At 38.5% G+C, this 23,341-nt stretch overlaps 1 protein-coding gene across 6 annotated transcripts in view; it reads left to right on the top strand.

Moving 5' to 3' along the window:
• The window catches only part of wdfy3 (WD repeat and FYVE domain containing 3), a 407,974-nt gene extending 393,176 nt beyond the window's left edge, over positions 1-14,798 (top strand). For all 6 annotated transcript variants that reach the window (XM_087985817.1, XM_043696108.2, XM_043696088.2 and 3 more), the window contains 3 exons: positions 6,911-7,022; positions 10,502-10,699; positions 11,959-14,798. In XM_087985817.1, coding sequence (XP_087841943.1) covers positions 6,911-7,022; positions 10,502-10,699; positions 11,959-12,079 — 431 coding nt within the window. In that variant the 3' untranslated portion in view covers positions 12,080-14,798. The remainder of the gene's footprint in view (positions 1-6,910; positions 7,023-10,501; positions 10,700-11,958) is intronic.
• Positions 14,799-23,341: the final 8,543 nt, after the last annotated feature.

Genomic DNA, 23,341 nt, shown 5'->3' with positions numbered 1-23,341 from the left:
TGACTGAAAAACAGCCATTAATTGCCACTGTTTGTTTGTGTCACTGTTAGAATATTTTTTAGTCTATCTTGCGACTGTCCCTTTTACTATGTGAGCCACAACTTTGCTATAAGGATTGGTATGCAGTACTGCTCAAATGTCTTTTGAAAGTTGTGCAGTTCAATATGGCATCAATATTCAAAACATGATTTAAAATGTTGGATAGTTTAAGAGTAAAGTTAAATAAATGAAGTAAATAACAATTACTTTTGTAATTTCAATTTCCACAGGTAACAATTAATGTTATGCAGAATTTGCTTCTCTCTGATAACTGATTTTTTTCTTTGAAACTCAAAGCTTTTCGCTGTTCTGTCACTAAATCCTCTTCATCATTCAGTTGAACTTTGAGTATTTTTATTAGAAATTGGATTTGTTTGGATCATCAAATGAAGCTGCTGCTCATGCAGATTTCTTGGAGTTTCTAAATGCATTATTTTCAGAGACAAAATAATTCTCTAAATAAACAGCATGGTGTCTACATTCAACTTGAATATTAGGTGGCATTGTTGTCTAAAGGTTTCTTCATATTTCTATCAAATAATTATTCAATAACTAATTGTGTGGTTCTGTTCGCTGAGCTGGGAATTTGTGTTGCAGACGTTTCGTCCCCTGTCTAGGTGACATCCTCAGTGCTTGGGAGCCTCCTGTGAAACGCTTCTGTGGTCTTTCCTCCGGCATTTGTAGTGGTTTGAATCTGCCACTTCCGGGTGTCAGTTCCAGCTGTCCGTTGCAGTGGTCAGTATATTGGATCCAGGTCGATGTGCTTCTTGGTTGAATCTGTGGATGAGTGCCATGCCTCTAGGAATTCCCTGGCTGTTCTCTGATTGGCTTGTCCTATAATAGTAATCAGAGAACAGCCAGGGAATTCCTAGAGGCATGGCACTCATCCACAGATTCAATCAATAAGCACATCGACCTGGACCCAATATACCAACCACTGGAACTGACAACCGGAAGCGGCAGATTCAAACCACAACAAATGCCAGAGGAAAGATCACAGAAATGCTTCACAGGAGGCTCCCAAGCACTGAGGATGTCACCTAGACAGGAGACGAAACGTCTGCAACACAAATTCCCAGCTCGGCGAACAGAACCACAACAACGAGCACCCGAGCTACAAATCTTCTCTCAAACTTTGATCAATAACTAATTACTACACCTTGCCATAATTTTTAGGCAAGTGGCCTTCCTCATGGTTCTGAATGGGAGTTCTTAAATGAATATTCTAAGGCTTTTTAAATCCAGAATTTAGATTTACTTTCTTCATAGAATTGATGTCATAAGAACAGAGAGCTGCAAGTAAGAAAACTCATTCAGCATGTCACGTTAGCTTCTTCCAATGGGAGTTTCAACTATTAAATATAGTTAGGGTAAATCATATCAGTAGTTATACTAAACCATATCCTGGCAATTCTGCTTGCTTTACCAAATTTATCTTCCTCTTTCACCTGAGAATTTTGTGATGCTTCAGCATGCACTGACATATTCCCTATTTTGCAAGAGATATCCATTTATGATGTACTAAAAAATAAAATTGGATAGGAGACAAGACATTAGCCTAGGCACTGAAAATGACAGTCAATGCTGCAAATCCTCCTCATTAATATCTGGGGACTTGAGCTGAAATTGATGGCGCTTTCCTACTTACTTGTCAGCAACAGCTTGACATAGTCATACTGTCATCTTCATGCCTTACAGTGAAATATCTCACTAGCCATCCTAGGTTTCGTCCTGTCCCTGATACAGTACTATACAGTGGAGTATGGGAGGGAATGGCCCTGGGAGTTTGTTTTAATTCATTCATGAGATGTGACCAGCATTTATTGCCCATTCCTAATTTGCCTATGAAAAGATGGTGGCAACTTGCCATCTTTGAACGACTGCAATCCTTGAGATGTAGATATGCCTATAATGCTGTTAGGTAGGGAGTGCCAGGACTTTGGCACACCAACTATGAAGGAATGACAATACAATTCCAAATCAGGATGATGTATCATTTGGAGGAGAATTTGTAAGTAGTAGTGTTCCCATCTGCTGCCCTTGTCCTTCCAGGCAATTGAAGTCACAAGTCCTCAACATTACCTCAGGACTCCATGAAGTCTCATGGCATTATGTCAGATTTTCTCAAGGAAACCTCCTGTTAATTACACCTATTAACCCTTCTCATTTGATTAATTATTACTCCTCCATGTTGAACACCACTTAGAAGAAACACTAAAGGTAGCAGAGACAAACTATGTACTCTGAATGGGATACTTCAGTGTTACCACAAATAACTTGTTGCATAACTACACACTGAGCTGGACATGTCCTGAAGTCCTGCCACACTGGGCCTCTGAAAGGTGGTGAGGGAAGCAACGAAAAGAAAGACCTGTTTGAGCTTGTCTACCAGTCACAGATGCATCAGTCTAGGAATGCATTAGGAATGACCAATGCATAGTCTTCATGGAAACAGAGATTCCATTGTCAAACTGAGGGCAACCCCTCATTTTGTGCAGCACAACCATCATGCAAAATAGAGCAAAGGTAGCAGCTAAATTGAGTAAACAAGAGGCACTGTTTTCCATCAGCAAAAACACAGTTGGATTCAACCACCGTCTGTAAGCCAATAATCTGGCATAACCTTCACTCTGCTATTGCCATCAAGCCAAGAGCACAGGATAGATTGCCAGGAGCTGAACGACACTGTAGGGAATCTAATCTAATCTAAATACCGTGTTCTCCTCTAACACGGTCCTTGCGTTCTTCTGTGACCTTGTTGTAGAAAATCATGCAATAGAAATAACGGGACCTATGGGAAAATCCGGGTTGGGGTGAACCACCAAAAATATTAGTAGAAATCGAAACAAAAATAGTACTTAGCCCAACACAAACGATAGCACAGTCTAAAGTTTCAAATCATATATTTTAATTAAATATTACAATAAATTTAGCATTTTAGAAGTTTGAGTTTGTGGAGTTACAGAAATGTATTAAGACTGGCTGAGGGTCATCATCAGCTTCATCACTACTTTCAGGTGAAGTTCTGGATGCAGGGTTACGACAAAAGAAAATATTTAGTCCAGAAGTGAATGGTTACGGTTCATTGTTTCTTGCGGAGTGGCTGAAAAAAGGCATCTAATTTTTGCTGCTTTGCCATCTTTCTTCTTTCATGAAGAAGCTGTACATAGGGTGCCAGATCAAACTTTATGCCACAAACTGCTATCCGGCTGCTTTCTACACCAGTCATTGACTTCTAAGAGCTGCAACTGCTTCTCAACTTCCCTCCGGATGGAAGACAAAAGAAAAGTGCTGCATCCTGGACTTCATCGTTTTCATCTCGATCTTCAACTTCCCCCCGTAGCAACAAGTTGTTATAGATCAGTTTGCACTTCTTCAAATCCAACTTGCTTTGTTCTTTCATTGCTGGGCACTCCTCTGATGCTTCAATGCCTTTAAAATCATAAAGAAAATCTGGGAGAAGCTTTAGCAAGATTGCATGCAGGCAGTCATTACTTACCTCACCCAGGCCTCCACAATGATATCAATAGGATTCTTAATGTTCAAGTTCTTCCAAAATTCAAAAGCACTGTCCTCATTATTCGCCTCAGTAGCTGCAATCAGCTTCCTGAATATACACCTGAAATAATAAGCTTTAAAAGTTGCTATTGCACCCTGGTCCATGAGTTGAATGAGAGAGGTTGTGTTCAGAGGTAGAAATAGCACTTTGATGTTTTCAGAAAGCTCACCAATGGTGGGAGGATGTCTTGGTGCATTGTCCAGAATGAGGAGAATCTTGAAATCCAAATGTTTTCTCCTGCAATAATTTCTAAAAACATCCTAAAAAATATCAACAATAAAGTCAGAAAAGTTTGCCCCGTCATCCAACCTTTTCTGCTTGACCTGAAGTAAACCTCTAGAGTGGACTTAAGGTAACGGGGGATGGAATCACACAATACCCAATGGGAGTTCATATTTTTTTTAAAAACTGTTCCCCAATTCACCAATCATGTTACAGCCAAATCGCGTTGCTCAAACGCGCATTATAGGAGAATGACCTGTATACCTAAAAATACGATCTCAACTTGGTAGAGCTACAAAACAGCACGATATGCATGCTAAACAGGAAACCAGCATTTGATTGATAAGCCAACCCCACAACCAAAAATAAGATCAAAGCCTTTCAGTTCTGCTACATCTATTCATGAGAACGAGTCTGAGGAAGAAAACTCCAGAAATATCCCTGTTACCAATGATAGGACATCCAGGACAACAATACTAAAGACATTTGTAGTCATCTACAGCTGGATGAGACTATTGTGGCCATCTTTGGAGGTCCCCAGGAACACAGATGCCAATCTTGAGCTGATTTATTTTTCAGTCCATGTAATATCATGAAAGAGCTGAAGGCTCTGGCTATACCAAAGGCTTTGAAGCCTGACAAATTCTAGGCTGTAGCACTGATGAGTTATGACCAGTCCGTCAAAACTAAACAAATCTACTCAGCAAAGTGACAGAGCTAAAAATTGACATTTACTCAGTAATAGTCTAAGTCATTGCTTAATTTGAGCACAGCTCGGGCCACTGCTCTTAACACCATTATAGCAAAAAGACAAAAAGCTGTATTCAGGACCTAAGATAAGAATGATTTTCCTTGACAGCAAAGTAGCATTTCACTAAGTGTGTCATCAAGGACCCCAAGCAAAACTGCAATCAGTGGGAACAATTCTCCATTGGTTGCAATCATACCTAGCAGAAAATAAGGTGGTTGTGGCTTTCGAAGCCACTACATCAGTGATCACTTTCCATTATACAGTCAGTTGTGAGGATATTTATTGATGATTGCAGTGCTCAGGACCATTCACAACTTCTCAAATACTAAATGCCTGCATGTTTGCAGGACCTAAATAACATTCAGGATGGATTAATAAGCAACATTCATGCTGTGCAAGTGCCAGGCAATGACCATCTCCTCTTGATACTTGATTATATTAATATCGCTGAAACGCCACCATCATCAACCTGGGGTTGCCATTGGGCAGAAGCTAAACTGGATCAGCCATGTAATACTGTGGTTACAAGAGCAGTCCACAGGCTGAATATTTTGAGGTGAATAACTCACTACCTCTAAATATTGTCCAGGGCACAAACCAAGCATATGGTGGATTACTCTGCACTTACCTGGATGATATTCATCGTCCAACAGCACTCGAGAAGCTCATCACCACATTGGACAAAGCAAACAGTATTGTGTGTGTACCTACGCTATATGGATTGTAAAGATTCAAGAAGGTGACTCACTGCTATCTTTCCAAGGATGAATAGGACTGTGCAAGTAATGCTGGCCTTTGAAGTAACTCTCCCAAACTCAACTAAACAAAAGAAAATCTCATGATGATGTTGAAGAAGGAAGCCGTAGTTATGTCCACTGTATGGACGTAGTGAATTCGAATTTTGTTTCATTCATGAAGTCGAAATTATAAACTGTGTTAATTCTGAGTCATGGGGTAAATTCCCAAAACAAGATTGCGCATTATTTGGCAGTGGATTCTCAATCCTAAATTACAGTTGTCAATAATTCTACACATGATGTCACATTGATGTTCAAGGAAGTACTTTCCTGTGAGATATTCAGAGTACCACAGAGGATACTTCACACTGGATCTAGCTGCACAGTACCTGATAAGTTTTAGTGCTAAATAATGCCAAAAGTAGAGTTCCATTCTTTTGCTTTTTTTGGTTGAAAGTAGAGGTTTTCTAAAAGGTAAATAAAAATATGATGTCAGTTAGCATATGAAAATAATGTGAGACCATCAATCTGAAGAAGAAAAGATTCACATTTGTAACAGTTTCTCCATAGAAACACTATCCTTTTATACCTTTGACACTCTTGTTGCAATTTTTGTTCTTCATACAAGCATCCTTTTAAGCTGGAACTTTATTGCTGGAACAGCACAGCAGGTCAGGCAGCATCCAGGGAACAGGAGATTCGACGTTTCGGGCACAGGCCCTTCTTCGGGCCTGTGCCCGAAACGTCGAATCTCCTGTTCCCTGGATGCTGCCTGACCTGCTGTGCTGTTCCAGCAATAAAGTTTCAACTTTGATCTCCAGCATCTGCAGACCTCACTTTCTCCTTTTAAGCTGGGTCTTTTTTGTGAAGTGCATTGTTTCACTGTATAATGTACTGACCTATGAAAGAATTGCTCAATACAGAAATGAGCCCATCTAGACACAAAGCAGCAATTTCTATGTCCTGTAAGGTCAGTACCACCATTTGCAGGGCCCAAGTATTATACTTAATGGTCAGTTAAAAGGAGGGATTAGAGAAGCTAGAGCTGCTCTTGTAAGAAAGAAAAAGATTAAGGGGAGATTAAGTAGGAGCACTCAAAATAATGAGTGTTTTGATTTGGCAACTATTTCCTTGGTGAAGGAGGTCAGTAACCAGAGTTTAAAATAATTGGCAAAGGCTCTAAATTCAATATATGAGGTTTTAATATGTATTGTTCAGATCTGGAACACTACTGAAAAGTAATCCATAGGAACTTTCCAAGGACAATTGGGCATGTCACTAGAGAATGTTAATACACCGCATTATGGGGAAAAAAAGCTGGGGTTCGGGGAATAAATTGGGTAACTCTTTCAAAGAGCAAGCACGGAAACAACAGGCCAAATGGCCCCCCAAGCTGTAAATTTCAATCATTTTAAATCTTAGACTTTCCCTTCAAACAGCATTATTATATTCAGTTAGTTGTGAACTGAATCACCTAATTTGTTGTGGTTAAGCCAATTTTCAATCGTCATATAATTACTGCTTATTCTCAAAGCTGCAAGTAGCAGATTACATTTTCTGTTGTGACTCTATGAATGCAAGTGGTTTTCTGTTTGGTTTCAGGATACAGATGGGAGCGGCAGTTGGTATTTCGAAGTAAATTGACAATGCATACTGCATTCGATCGAAAAGACAATTGTCACCCTGCAGAAATTACTGCATTAGGCCTTTCTAAGTGAGTATTCTTAGTAAAGCGAAAGTAAGTTACGCTTTTAGTCTGGCGCTCTCTCCAACTTCTGCTAATAGATAGATGGTGAACTTGTAATGTACCAAATAGATATCATATGCAGCAACTATCAATAATTGTGACAGATCAATCAGTTTCTATAAGATGGCTAATATTTTAGGGTTCATAATAAAAGCTAATATCTCTCGTTCCTCATATTGCTAATTGTTCTTTTGTCATGTAACTTAAATTGGTGTCCCCTCAATCTTGAATCTTTCAGCCATCAGAACTGTTTTTCTCAATCTGCTGTCTAGACTCCTCCATGATTTTAAACACCTCTGTCAAATTTTTTCTCAACCTCTTTTATAACTCCAGCCGCTCCAACATATCCACATTAACCGAAGTCACTTCTCCTGCAGCTATTCTCAAATCACTTTGGTACCTTGCATAATATCCTTCTCAAATGTGGTGCCCGGATTTGGGGAAACGACTCCAGTTAAGGCCTGACTTTTATAAAGGCTTTTATAAAGATTCATCAAAACTTCCATGTTTTTTTTCTTTGTGCTTCTGTTTATAAAGCCCGGGATCCCATAAGCCACCTTCCTTGCTTTCTCAGTATGCATGGATATTTTCAAGAATTTGTGCTCATATTGCCCTTGTGTCTCTGTTCCTGTACCAGCTTTAGAATTCTAGTTTTATTTCATATTGCCTCCTCTTCTACCTACCAAAATGTGTCACGGTGTCCTCCTTTGAGTTAGTTTACTTTGCCAAATATCTGCCCAGTAAAGCAGTCTGTCTGTCCTCATCAAGCTCATCATATCCTCACAGTTCAATTCACTTCAGGGTTTTAAATTTGAATTTAAATTAGATTCCCTACAGCCCAGCAAGTCCACACTGGCCCTCCGATGAGTAACCCACCCAGACCCATTCCTTTATTACTGTACATTTCCCTCTGATTAATGCACCTAACCTACACATCTCTGTACACTATGGGCAATTTAGCATGGCCAGTTCACCTAACCTGCACATATTTGGGCTGTGGGAGGAAACCGGAGCACCCGGAGGAAACCCACGCAGACACTGGGAGAACGTACAAACTCCACACAGACGTCGCCCTAGGCTGGATTCGAACCTGGGCCCCTGGATCAGTGAGGCAGCAATGCTAGCCACTGTGCCGCCTGTTTGTGTCATCTGCAGCTTTTGAAATTGTTCCCTGTATACTCTCATCTAGTTAATATATATCAAGGATTGCAGTGATTACTTTGGAACTCCAGGGCAATATTATCACCCGTTTACCATTATTTTGTTTCTTATCATTCAACCAATCTTATATCTATGCTGTTCTTTTATTCAATGAATTTTAATTTTTCTGGCAAAGATTATTTGGCACTATATCTGAACAGTATTGTAAGTCCATGTACACTACTTCAGCCGCATTACCCCCATTTATCCTCTCTCTTATTTATATTAAAACTTCAACAAAGTCATGAAGGCACAGTTTTAGCTTTAACAAATCTATAGTGTCTTTTCTTATTTGATCCACACTTGTCCAGGTTTCTGTTAATCTCATCCCACATTATCATTACAGCCCAGCTTGTGGTTGCAGAATTTATCCTTGTGTCCTGTTCCATTTAAGAGATTGTTTGAAAGTCTCCACCCCAGTGTGGAAGCTATCCAGAAAGAATGCACACATTGGAGATACAACACTGTGGTCCCAATTCTCCAGTCAGACCACTGAAAGAACAAGTGGATAAAGGTTGTCATATAATATACTTGCTGTCCCTGAAAGGATAAGGAATTTGATAAGCCCAAGCTTAAGGGTTCATCCTAATAACACGCTACAGATAAATGTGGTCTCCCTTACAAACAGAACTAACTGAAGCCAATTTTTAAAACCTATTCATACCTTTTTAAAGCAGATATAAAACTAAAATACTGAAATTATCTAACTTGTCACTGTGGGCACACCAGTATTTGTATTTATTTGCTATCATGCTTATAGCAGTCCCAATAACTGCAGTTTTTGTATTCAAAATGTCTTTCTTTCATTTCTTTTTCATGAACTAGAAGCACCTTAGGTGGAGATTGTGGAGATCCTTCAGTAACTTTGTCAAAAAATCATTCATTCCATATGACTCTAAGCAATGAGGAAAGAAAGCAAGTTGTCACATTCCAATTGTGGCCAACCGCATGAACTATGCTTCTTTCTATCAGATTGTTGGGTATGAAGAAGCCTGGGAAACCTGAATGCTAGGTTTTCCTCTCTGAGGCCACAAGTGGCATTTTTATTAACACTCGAAATATGATCAGTGTCCCACCTACCTTGCATCCCTTGTCTCCAGCAGATGATGGCAAGCATTCTTTATTTTTTCTAACTGGCCACTTCAGAGACAGCCACAATGTGGAAGTGGAGTTATTCAGACCCAAAACAGATGTTGCATGTGATCCTTACAATGATCCAACTGCTTTCAGTCATGTTTCTCTTGGTCCAGCCTACACATGATCAGACTTATGAAAGTTAACTTCTCAGTTCAGTTTTGAATTAATAATCTCAGTACTGCCATGCTCCTGTAAAGGTGAAGTAACCATAGTCCCAGATGATCAAAAGGCTGCTGTCTCATTTTAGAGAGAGAGAGCTGGTGGTGAATTTAACCTGAGGATTGCCAGCCCTCAGGCAAGGGACAGTGTGAAGAAGGCAGGACCTTCATGCTAACCTCAGTGGGAATTGAAGTTCCACTTTTGGCATTGCAAACCAGTTGTCCAGCTAACTGGCCCCAAAAATACCTGTATTGTCGATCTATTATTATCTTTGCTGAGATTAGTTAAATAGCAAATGTTTAAAAGTTTTTTTTCCCATCAGATGTAGGATTCCATTTTTAAAAGTTGAAGATTTAATATTACTTGTGTGGCAAATTCTGCTCTGTGCTCAAAGATCCATGAAGCATCTGTCACTTTAATTATGTGATCATGTCAAATGTCCTGATCCATCCATTAAACAAAAAAGAACAGCTTTATTATCAACTAGAGATCCAACTGAAGCCACATGATCTATCTCTCATTATTGGTTACATCACAATGGAGACAGAGAGCTAATGACAAGTGGAAGAAATAATTTAAAATAATAAATACATATACATGGAAGATTTTAAGGGAGTTTGTTTTTACTGAATGTAAATGTTTTTGTGTAGTAGTTGTGCTCAGTAATGTTATTTTAAATTTCCTCTTGAGAATTGCAATGGTAGCTGGGGCAAGTAAATGTGGATAAAGTGACCAAATTAAAGAGCTCCTTCCTAGATCTCACTTATGCATGTAGTTGAGCAATTATAGTTTAGTGTTGAATAAAATTTTTATTTTATGTATTGAAATACCAATTGTTATTAAGGTCTGTTTAAAATGTTGCCGATTTTCAAAAGAAAACTCATTAAACTGACCAGTGACTCAGTGAATGAAGTCATTTTGGTCTTCCTATTTTGTTTCCTTTCCTGCAGGGATCACAGTAAAATTCTGATAGGTGATGCACGAGGTCGGGTATTTAGCTGGTCAGTGAGTGATCAGCCAGGGAGGACAGCTGCTGACCACTGGATTAAAGATGACGGAGGGGATTGCTGTTCAGGATGTTCAGTGCGCTTCTCTCTAACTGAGAGACGGCATCACTGCAGAAACTGTGGGCAACTCTTCTGTCAAAAGTAAGAACAGTTGATTATTGCATAAATTTGGGATATGTGTTCCATAATATTCAGTTTACTCAAATCAGATGAAATAGAGCTGCAGTGAGCTTTAATATGTGTTACTTTACCAGAACTAACACTTCAAGATTAGGTCTTGATTTCAATGGCTGAATGACAATTAAAAACTTCTGATGATTCTGTTGAATAGCAAAATAAAGCATTTTTTAGTTAATGTATGACATAATAAAGTTGTATAAAATATCTAGGGTTATTAAATATATTCTTAGATTTATAACAATTTTCCAACTGAAGGGGTGTTGTTTTTCTGTAAACTACACCCAGAAGAAGTGCACAGTTCAAGGGATGAAAGTTCAATGGAACATTGTTCCTGATTGTGTCAGTCCCACAGTTCCTTGTGTGTCTATCTGATGAACAGTACTCAGTCTGTTTCTGGAGTTCATGAGGCAGGAAAAGCAGTTTCTTGTTTCAAGCTTTCCTTTCCATCATTGGACATACCAATGCAGGAATATCTGTAGAAACCTGTTACAAAGGTTTTTGTAGGTCAGATGCCCTTCTGATATTCTGGTCAGCTCAGTGATTGAAGACGAATTGTCAGGAAGCATCTTAAATATGATTGCCCCATCCTCTCCCCAATCCCCACTCCAGCCCCTCCAGTGATTTTCTAGCACTATTATGAGGTGAATTGATTCCTTCCGTACAAACATTTATATGGCTCTTTATTCAGTGTCATTGTGTGTGACATTCTCTCCATCCTGCTTCTGTATTTTCTTGTAACAAGGCATAACTTGGTGTTTTACTGATTCTTGCAATATTCTCTTACTATTTGATCCTATTTTAGCTTTTAAGGTCATGATTTGATTTGTAAATCAAGCCAAGGCCTTTTTAAAAATGATTAGAAAAATGACTTGAGGTGGTTACATATGGAGCAAAACTGTTAAAGACCCTTAATTTGTTCTGTTCTATGAATGTGTTCATTTCATGTATGAGAATTGACTAATGTTCAAAATGTACAAAAAGCTTCTTTCATTGTTACCTTAATGTTGCAGTTAGGAAAAGAGATGTTTGACAAGTAGCTGTTATGAAAGCAATATTGAATCTTCTGGTCTCCAATTTGCTAAGTAGTGTAATATCAATTTGGATCTATCTTTGCTCTTCATGCCCTTGAAGAGGATATCTGATTTTATTTTTATAACTTTTGATACTGCATTGTTTTACTGGTTACAACAGTTACAGATTCTACTTTTATTTTATTTCAGATGTAGTCGATTTCAGTCTGAAATCAGGCGTTTGAAAATCTCCTCACCAGTCCGTGTCTGTCAGAATTGTTACTACAACCTGCAGCAAGAGAAGGGAGCTGAAGAAAGCTCCAGGAACTAATAGGTCATTGATTTATCAGTGACCAAACAAGCAGAATCCTTGTTACTCCCAGCTATTTCAAATGATTTTATGCAAAAGGAAACAATGTGGGGAGTTTAAAAAAAAGAGTTTACATAGATTTCTTTGTACTGTGTTGAAGCACTGTAATATACTGACTGGAAAGGGATCATTGCCTTGCAGTTAATGTGTCCATCTCTCTACCTAACTCATGGATGGTTTAATGTTCTGGAATGTGCTGAGATTATGGTTTTAGAAGTTCTGGACTTAAACCATCTTTCAAACATCTTGATGATGTCACCCATATTCATGAAAACAGTGGCTTGTAAGATTTTAAATGTAAATCTGCCACTTTCACAAAAACCCTATTGTTTATAGTGTAAATAGTTGTAGTGGCCTTTTTAACAAGAGGAACTTCTGAATTGCCTGTTAAAAGATGTCCTATTATAACCACTAATTGTGTGATTTAAAAAATCAATAGTTGTGTCCAGCATCATTCAGTAACTATTTTAGGAGTCAATGAAAATGTGCAAATGCTAATTATTATCAATTGCATTAATACCTTGCATTGTTTTTTTTTCCATTTTAATTATTGTTTGATGCAAACAATAATGAATTTGTGAATTTGTTTACTCCATTGCAGAAGCTTCATGGTATTGAAGAAAGAGGGGCATGCAGCAGTTTCAAACCAGCCATGTCATTGTACTGATTTATTTTCAGAGTAACAGCTTCCTTGGTGTTCATACTTTATTGAAAATATTAAAATGTGTCTGGGGATAATCATGCTATAACATCAGTATCTGTGTTTTAACAAACAATTATTCAACCCTATCCTTTTTATGAGCAATAGGAGACTAGCAATGCTTGAAATGCTGTCAGCATTGCACTGCCACAGTGCAAGACTTTGATTTTGCCTGTGTGCTTTGAAGTGGGATGAGGGGAAAAGAGGGGTGGATGGGGAGGCAAAAAATAAATCTGGTGACTTCCTTGCCATTACATTCTGTTTCAGCACGCTCAGTACACTGCAATTAGGGTCACAATAAAACTGAAATATATCTTTCGACTCTTGTAATTTGAGTAAATGCATTTTCTACTTTATCCAAGCTGTTTACGAAATGTTGATGTATTCTAGACCAGCAAGTATAAAAGCAGTATTTTCTCTGTGCATCTATATATATGACATATTAAGTCACAATGCAGTCATGCAGCATCATTTAAAACAGTAAGTTATATCCTCTGTCATATAATAGTAAAGCAAGATGACATGTCAGAATCTTCACTGCAGCGTGTAAAACATGCTTTTACTTCCAAACCTTTTCTCCATTTATTAACATTACAGCATAGTATGTTAGTAACAATTTCATGATTTTACTTACCTAGCTGCCCTTTAATAGCCATGTAGTGAATTTATTTCACAAAATGGTTTCCACATGTTTCATTGGTTGACATACTATAAATGTTATTTTGTACCAGTCAGTTCAGTGTTTATGGACTACGGACAGCTGGCGTGATGCTCCTGGTAACTTCTTATATTTAAAAAAAAGTAAACAAGTTTGAAAAGGAAAATACTAGTCAGTTTTATTTACAGAATTCCTTTATAATGGACCTCAGTATTTTATATTAGCCTTCAACAAATATTGCTGTTAAATAACAGCCAATGTCTGTAAGCACATTGACTGGGACAAAGAAGCAACTACTGGTAGTTGTTAATGTGTTACATATAGTGAGGGTTTCTGGGAATCAGACTAGATTGTAGATTCATTGGCTGTTAAAGGCCACTTGCCCTATTGCAGTGGTACTGTGGGCAGTAAACGTTTCTTTTCACGTTAAATGCTGCTACCAATGCAAGGATCGCCACTTAGGAGGGTAAACGATCTTCATGTTTATTTAAGATGATTTTTGTGTTTAAAATTGTGTTGGGCATATCAACACGTACTATATCATAATCTGTAGAAAGCACTCGGAGCAATCCTTTTGTCCCAACTATACGCTTTGTGCATAACAAACATTTTCATCTTCCCACTCCCTTTGTGTAAACGCATTATTCATGTGTACTTATCTGTATAATGTATTCTGCAATTTGTACCATCATGCTTACAACTGTAGAATCTGCTGCTAAAGGGCAACACTTGTCTACATTGATACTAAAAGTTACAAAAATGATTTTGCACCTTCCTATTGTGTATAAAACTGGTAGGAACCATTTTATCATATACATTTTCTCAATCATTTTAAAGACAGCGTTTCTTTACAGTAAATGAACTGTATAATATTTATGCAATTATACTGGTTTTGAAGTATTTTTAATTTCAGCAAGTTTTGTTACTTGTTGCATGATTAACACTGCTGACTTTTTGTGTCAGTAAAATGTATATTGTTTTCCACTTCTTTTTGTTTAATATATTAATCAATTACTTGTACCCCTCCCTCCCCAGGTGACCATTATCTGTACAGTAATGAATCTGAAATGAAGAAAACTGGCTGAACTGGAGTGGGATTTTTGTACTATATATGAGAACTGAAATCCTTGTTTTGGTGGTTCCTGTGCTAGACTGATGCATTATATTAGTGTGTAAACTGTGGTATCTGAATGTTCATTGTATATTTGTCTTTAATGCAAAAGAGCTACAGTCACACAAATACATATGTAACTAATGCAATAGAGACAAGTCCTGGTACTAAACTTTTTCATTTAAATAAATACCTGCTATTTACCACCAAAGTGTTGTTTACTACTCTTGAAAAGGCAGTAGTTTGTTAATTGATCAATTATTTTTGCTTTCCTGAATGAGAGATCCATTGTGATAACATTTTTATCTGTGTGGTATAAATGCTTAAAGTTCTCATTTGTTTCATTGTTACTCAGCATTCTTAACGCTGAGGAGACAGTGAGGTCTGCAGTTGCTGGAGATCAGAGTTGATTGTGTGTTGCTGCAAAAGCACAGCAGGTCAGGCAGCATCCGAGGAGCAGGAAAATCAAAGTTTCTTGCCGGAGCCCTTTATCAGGAAGGGCTCTGGCCCAAAACTTGATTTTCCTGCTCCTCGGATGCTGCCTGACCTGCTGTGCTTTTCCAACAACACACACTCAGTTCTTAAGGCTATGTACAATGCTATAGCTGGAAGGATGTCAGTAGAAGTTTATGTTGGATCTTATTCAAATCATGTTTTCTTTTAATTGTGTGTTGACCATGGCTCAAAGTTCAGCATAGCATTGGCTCAGGTATTCCGATACAGATCCTGATAGAATTTCAAATTATCTTTAATAACCTTTATTTAACTCCTGCAACAAGGAAGATCTTCTTTGAAATCATGTCTCCTTTTTTGCAGCAGCCATATGCTGTGTTCTATCATCACAGCTGCTGTGTCAGGGTAGGGTGCCTGGTAAGTTAATGAATGTCTAAGTGGAGTTGAGTCAAGGACTGTGTTGTGTAGAGGTTTGGGGATTGTGGTTAATGCTCATTAGTCTTGCAGGACCAGATTTGGTATAGAGCCGGGATGTGAAATATCAAGTTGGAGAGAATTCAGTCAAGAGTTCACTTTAATAATTAACCAACATTTTGTTTGAGTTGGAATCCTCCAAAGTTTCCAATTTTAAGAGGCTTTTTTGGAGGGTTTTGAAGGAATTGCCAATCTAAGTGCCAGTCTTGATAACTTCTACTCCACTGGAGATTCCATGTGGTCTGAATATGCAACTCCAGATATATGATGGTTCAACTGTTGGGGAATTTCAGTCACTAGACATCTATCATAGACAATTCTGACAGTAAACGGCAAGAACCACCTAAAAGCCCATGTGTATCAATTAGTATTTATATGTTTTTTAAATGTATATGAACTCCAGTCACACAGATACATATGTAACTGTGATACAAACAAGTCCTGACCTATTGGTTTCTTTAAGCATAGATTTTTTTATCTCTTTTGTTGGTTGGGTTTGGTACTATTTATACATTTGTTCACTCTTAGATTGCCAATTTCCTGTAATACTTGTTACCTTTAATCTAACATACTGAATTTTAACTTGTGAAATTTTCATTTTGGCACATCTGCCACTACATTTCTAGAAGGTTAATAGAACTGCATTAATGGAGTGGCTGCTTACTGCCACTATTGTTCCCTTACTGCCCCACCATGAGCTCAACTTATCTCCTCCCTGCCCTCTCAACTCCAGTGGTCAGCTCAACACTCCACTTGGCTCTGTAAGAACTACAAAAACATCTGAAACTAGACAAACCCTTTAAAAGGATGTTTTTTTGAAAATTTTAAATAATATTTGGAGAGTATCAGCAGGAGTAATGGCATCTGGGGAGTGAGAAAAACCAGTCACCAGAGGATGAAGGTAAAGAGAGTGAAGCAGACATGTTTAGTCCATCACTAATAGAAATGAAACTGAAAGAGCAGTCTTGAACAGTCTAACTGAATCAGATAAAGAGCATTTACAGGAAGTCTGGTTTCTGAGTAAACAGGGCAAGCAATCATCTTAACCAAAACAAAAACAGAAATTACTAGTGAAACACAGGTGGTCTGGCAGCATCTGTGAGAAGAAAGACAATTTAATGTTTCAAATTCAGTGTCTTCTTCAGAAGAGTCACTAGATCTGAAACATTAACTCTGGTTTTGTTTCAGATCTCTAGCATGCAGTTGTTTTATTTTCGTCATAGAGATGAACAGCACAGAAACAAACCCTTCCGTCCAACTCATCCATGCCAACCAGATATCCCAACCCAATCTAGTCTCACCTGCCAGCACTCTGCTCAAAACCCTCCAAACCCTTCCTATTCATTATAGCCATCTAGATGCCTTTTAAATGTTACAATTGTACCAGTCTCCACCACTTCCTCTGGCAGCTCATTCCATACATGTACCACCCTCTGTGTGAAAACATTGCCCCTTAGGTCCCTTGTTTATCTTTCCCCCCTCACCCTAATTCTATGCCCTCTAGTTCTGGACTCCCCGACCCCAGGGAAAAGACTTTGTCCATTTATCCTATCCATCCCCCTCATGATTTTATAAACCTCGACAAGGTCACCCCTCAACCTCTGACGCTCCAGGGAACACAGTTCTAGCCTATTCAACCTCAAATTCTCCAACCCTGGCAACATCCTTGTAAATTATTTTTCGAAGCCTTTCAAGTTTCATAACATCTTTCCGATAGGAAGGAGACCAGAATTTCACGCAATATTCCAAAAGTGGCCTAACCGATGTCCTGTACAGCCGCAACATGACCTCCCAAATCCTGTACTCCATACTCTGACCAATAAAAGAAAGCCTATCAAATGCCTTCAATATCCTATCTACCCGTGACTCCACTTTCAAGGAGCTATGAACCTGTACTCCAAGGTATCTGTTCAGCAACACTCCCTAGGATCTTACCATTAAGTGTATAGGTCCTGCTAAGGTTTGCTTTCCCAAAACGCAGCACCTCACATTTATCTAAATTCAACTCCATCTGCCACTCCTTAGTGCATTAGCCCATCTGATCAAGATCCTGTTGTAATCTGAAATAACCTTTGCTGTCCACTACATCTCCAATTTTGGTGTCATCTGCAAGCTTACTAACTATACCTCTTCTGCTCACATCCAAATCATTTATATAAATGATGAAAAGTAGAGGACCCAGCACTGCTCCTTGTGACACTCCAGTGGTCACAGGCCTCCAGTCTGAAAAACAATCCTCCACCAATATCCTCTGTCATCTACCTTTGAGTCAGTTCTGTATCCAAATGGCTAGTTAAAAAGAACAAAGAAAATTTACAGCCCAGGAATAGGCCTTTTGGCCCTCCAAGGCTGTGCCAATCCAAATCCACTGTCTATACCTATCACCTAATTCCTAAGGATCTGTATCCCTCTGCTCTTCACCTCCTCATGCATCTGTCCAGATGCATTTAAATGAATCTACTGTGCCTGTCTCTACTACTTCTGCTGGCAACGCATTCCAGGCACTTGCCACCCTCTGTGTAAGTACTTTTCCGCGTGTATCCCCCTTAAACTTTTCACCTCTCATCTTGAATGCGTGACCTCTCATTATTGAATCCCTCACCCTGGAAAAAAGCTTATCTCTATCCACTCTGTCTAGACCCTTCATGACTTTGTAGACCTCAGTCAAGTCCCAACAATCCTAAGCTACTCAACCTCTATTCATAGCTAGCACCTTCTATACCAGGCAACTTCCTCGTAAATCTTCTTTGCACCCTCTCCAAAGTGTCCACATCCTTTTGATAATGTGGCGACCAGAACTATATACAGTAATCTAAATGCGGCTGAACTAAAGTATTGTACAATTCTAACATGACTTGCCAGCTCTTATACTCAATAGGCAAGCATACCATGTGCCGCCTTAACCACACTCTCCACCTGTGCAGCCACCTTCAATGTACAATGGACCTGAACTCCCAGATCTCTCTGCTCATCAACTTTTCCCAAGGCTGTTCTTATTCAATATAGTTCTCTAGAATTAGACTTCCCAAAATGCAACACCTCACATTTGTCCGGATTCAACTCCCATCTGCCACTTCTCCACCCAACTACCCATTCAATCTATATTCCCCTCTATATCTTTGACAGTCCCCTATCCTTTCTGCTACTCCACCAATCTTCATGTCATCTGCAAACTTACCCTCGTGGGTAAACTGTTGCCTTCTGTATATTTCGATAACGAGTTCGGACCTTCTACAGATGTTTTTCTAACAAAGAAGCAGAATAAAGAAATAGATTATGTAATCCAGTGTGATAAGTGTGAAGCAGTACGTTTCGGAGACACAAAAATTAGCACTGGATTTTGTTTCAACGGGAAGATTGAAAATTACGGAATGAGAGAGATCGATCCGGAAGTTAAAAATATGCAATTCCCTTAAAGGCTTCATCTAATGACACTTTGTCTTTAAGTATGCGTACTCCATGTCACTAAAACACTACTGCGACATTTGTTTTAAAGAAATAATAAATATATACACGTAATAATTTGACTAGACTTAGCATACTATAGTGCAAATCCACCTCTCACTACAAAGGGTCCTGACTCATAGTGGAACATCGATCAACAGTTTGAGGATATACCCAACTGAGGACTTGAGTTCAGAGGAGAACTGGGGCAGCCCCGATCTCAAACAGAGAGGAAGAAGACACTGACCAGAGCAATCTCCAACACCATACAGGACAACAGGAAAAATCAACACTCGGCGGTCCGCAGCAGAGCCCAGTTACGGAGGGGAACAAGCCAAGCCCGCGTTCGATTCTAGGGATGAGCTCCAGACCCTGTGTCCCAGCTCAATTGATGAGGATACGTGGAGGTGGGCTTTGGGGCTGACAGGGCAGGATATTCCCATGGAAAGGAAGCAGGATAGGACTTTGGCATTAGCGAGTTTTGTTTTCTTCTCACTCACCCATCAGTTAGTAGCTACTCACTGATTTTAAACCCACTGTATCGGGTCTGGACTGCACGGGTTAACTGTCAGACAAGTCTCTGACATCCAATTAGAATCTATAATTGTCAGGTTGAAATGTTCATTTTGCTTGTTATCAATGAAATTAGAGTTTTCTTTGCCGTTGAATTATCTGCCCCCTGTGTTTTTCATCACAGTCAGAACCCGGGAGCTGGTGAGAATAAGGCAGCACTCCTTAAAATAGGGAGCATACAGCATAGGAGTTCCACAGTGATGTGAATTGTTTTGAGATACTGGGACCACGTCTGCAGAAGCTGCCTCCTATCCTTGACCCAAACTTGAGAATTTCATCCGACCTGCAACCTACAACATCACAATAAAGAGAAGTCCGGCAATTTGCTGCATCATCCAAAGAATAGCGGTGTCACATATTGGGTAGAACTTCCAGCATCAGAATTACTGACTGTCGCATGGAAATGATTTTCTTTTGGTAGTGATGTATGGTTGGCCTATGGCAGAGGTATCAAGAATTTACAACATACAGGAGAGTTAACCTATATTGTAATACCATGGGAGAGAACATTGATTATAATGTCGTAGATTCAGGACATTTTATATTAGCATACTCTGTTCAAAATAACTATCATTTAAATGTAGTCTAGTGTTCGAAGATGCAGTATGATCAAGGTCATATTATGCATTGACTTTATTTATTTTCACTGATTTTTTTCACTCAGGTTTTACTTAAAAAATATCTTGAACATCAACAGTGAAATTTTTAAATCAGTTTTTTTGTTAAAGTTCTCTGCATAATTGAAGTGTTTTCAACATTAATGGACTTAAATGAGCAGATGAGTAGTGCTAATATATCGGATAAAACATTAATCTGTCATCCTGGATACGACTGATGTAAACTGAGGTTCGGCCAATCCCTGGAGAGATAATTCAGTTCGAGCTGATTATTGCTGCCTTCAATAACTTGCGGTCATCGCTGACAGGACAGTCCTAAAGTTAAACATTGCTGTTGCAAAATAAAACCACAGAAACTTGCAGCACGGGACATTTGGTCTAGGGTGTCCATATGCTGGTTGTTACAATTCACGTGCTGAAGGTACATCTAGTGTTATTAGGCAGTTCACCTAATAAAATTCATTTCACCATCTACCTAAAGTCTCATTCAAAAGACTTAGGAGAACGCAATAAGCTAAGATGCCTTGAGCATAATAAATAAGCAGGAATGGATCATTTGGAATCACAAGTTGCTCCAATATTCAGTGTGATCACATCTGACCTTCTGCCTCAACTCCACTGCTCTGGCTGCTTTCCACCTTCCTCAATTTGTTGAAGTAATTAAAAATCTGCCCAACTCAAACACTTCTTTTGGGATTTAACTTTTGCCACTAGCCATTTTTGGATGCCAAGATTTTCTATTGTTATCACTTTTCCTTTCATTGTTGCTGCCCAACTATCCCTTATTTTTATTTATAATTGTTTTTCCACTGGTCTCTCTCATGCAAGTCCCTGCACATCATTAATTAGAAGTTTTTCTGGTGTTTTCTATTCTATTACACATTTATTGCTGCCTGCCTCTTTTTTTCATTCCATATCATGCTGTTTGTCTGCTGTCCTAGCAGAGATCTGGGGAAAACTTTTGAGCTCAAAACTTCTGGCAGCAAAATAAATATCCTATACTGGTGCTGGTGTCATATTTTACACTAGTAAAAAGATAGATGATCAGGACTTAGATGATTTTGGTGATTGATAGAAACAGAAAATAAAAGGATATGAGAATAAGGCAGGTTCATGGGACTGGGAGCACTCTTGACGTGCAAGGTAAACTTAAATGCTGATTACAAGAGTAGGCTACTTGGCCTTTTGAGTCTGCACTGCCATTCCTGTGCAATCTTTTCATCTCCTTGGTAATCACAAATCTCTGTAACTCTGCTTTAAAAAATATTTAAAGGTTCCGCACCCACGGCTTTATGAAGGGAATTCCAAAGACTCTCTCAGAAAGAATGTTTAATAGGCACTGCATTTAAAAATACTTATTTTAAAATTATGACCCCTTGTTCTATATTTTCCAAGAGGAACATCCTTTCAACATCCACGCAGTCAAGTTTCCTCAAAATCTTAATGTTTTAATTAAGTCACCTGATTCTTCTAAATGCCACAAGATACAGGCCTAGCTGGTCTAGTCTTTACTCCTGTCAATACGCTCATTCCAGGCATTAGTCTAGTAAGCCTTCTCTGAACTGCTTCCAATGTGTTAATATCCTCTGTAACTATGATGATTGAAATAACACATTAGGTCCAATGTTACAGCAATATGTTAATCAATTTTTATGGTGCCCATTAAAAAAAAGATGAAGGAAGAAAGGTATTGCATTCAGTCTTAGATGCGTTATTACCAATCCCTGTTGTATGTATTATACTGCAACTTTGTTACACAGTGCTGTACTTCATTTCACAACTCTTATCAGTAGTAGGATGGACTTTTACCTTTTACTGTGAATTGCCTGTAAAACAATTTCATTTTTTATTGTTATTTGGGAAGGGGTGGGGAATGGGCAAGACCTACATGGTAAATGAGTAGCAGCAGGGATAGGGGCTGGAGTTGAGTCTTGAGATTAGATATTAACAACCATGTTTCAATGCGATCAACCATTCATCGACTGCAGATTCACTACTACGTATATGTACTTCAAGTTTGCCTTTTGAAGGAAACTTTTTTTTTAAAAAACAAATTTTACTATTGAGTGTGCATTAGAGCCATCATGATTTACAGGAACATTGTCTTGAATCGCTGAAAATAGGCAACTGACTACCAAAGAAGAGACTGTGATGTTGAGATGATATACTGGGATAGCTGGGTCCCAAATGTTAAGGGGGCTTGTGTGTAGAGAAATTATACAAATTGGAAATCAGATTGATTGATTGATTGAAACCAACATTAGAAGTCATGAGTTTTGGTATTATACTAGGGCATATTAGAAATAACAATTCTCACAGAAATATAGTTGCTTAAACCTCAAACAAAATGAAATCAAAATGATACAAGCCATAATTCAGACATCTGCTTGGTCCCTAGTTACATTCAGTTGGTATAACGTTCATTGAAGGGACCATTACTTTTCAAAAACTGCTTAAACAGAAAACATATGATAATTACAATGACTTTCATTTGAAAGGCATCGAAGTCAGAACTAAAATTGAAGAGAGTAATTTGTTAAACATTTGTATAACTTTAGTTTTACCATACTGTACAAAGGAATTGAGAGAAACTGAAGAAAGCAAAGAAAAATTAAATGGGTGACAACAGAAATGAGGGCATAAACCTAAAAAGATTTTAAAAAAACTGCGAGGACGGGGACCGAAAGGGGGGGGGGCGGGTCGGGGGAGAGAAAGAGGGGGAAATGGTGCCGGAGGTAGATTTAAAAAGAACTTATTTTAAAAGAGAGAATGTATAAAGATACATACAGGAAAGCAAGGAAAAAAATTCAAATGTAGGTTTACCAAACTGCACAACACACAACTGTAATAGACCTGCTGAGAGAGGGACATGGGTTTTAAAGGGTGCAACATTCCTTTGGAAATTTTATACTAGGGATTAGTATATTTCTCTTTGGTAAATTAAGATTTCAATAATATAGTTCCCATACAAAATTTACATTTAGCAGGAATGGTGAAAAAGTTGCTATATATATGGTGCAGAGTTTACATTTTGAAAAGGTTAATCAACTATTACAATACTTGAATAGTCTTTTTGATGTTAATAGCTCCCTTCATAATCCTCAACATTCACTTGTAAGCTACAGGCACCAATTGAATGATTGGTATCTTACTATCAACAAATGAACCAACAAATTATCTTGGCTTTTTATTG

Source organism: Chiloscyllium plagiosum, unplaced genomic scaffold, assembly GCF_037043375.1.
Source record: "Chiloscyllium plagiosum isolate Xiang-an unplaced genomic scaffold, Cpla_swu_hap1 HiC_scaffold_1, whole genome shotgun sequence".
Taxonomy (NCBI): domain Eukaryota; kingdom Metazoa; phylum Chordata; class Chondrichthyes; order Orectolobiformes; family Hemiscylliidae; genus Chiloscyllium; species Chiloscyllium plagiosum.
This window is presented reverse-complemented; position numbering and strand designations above follow the sequence as displayed.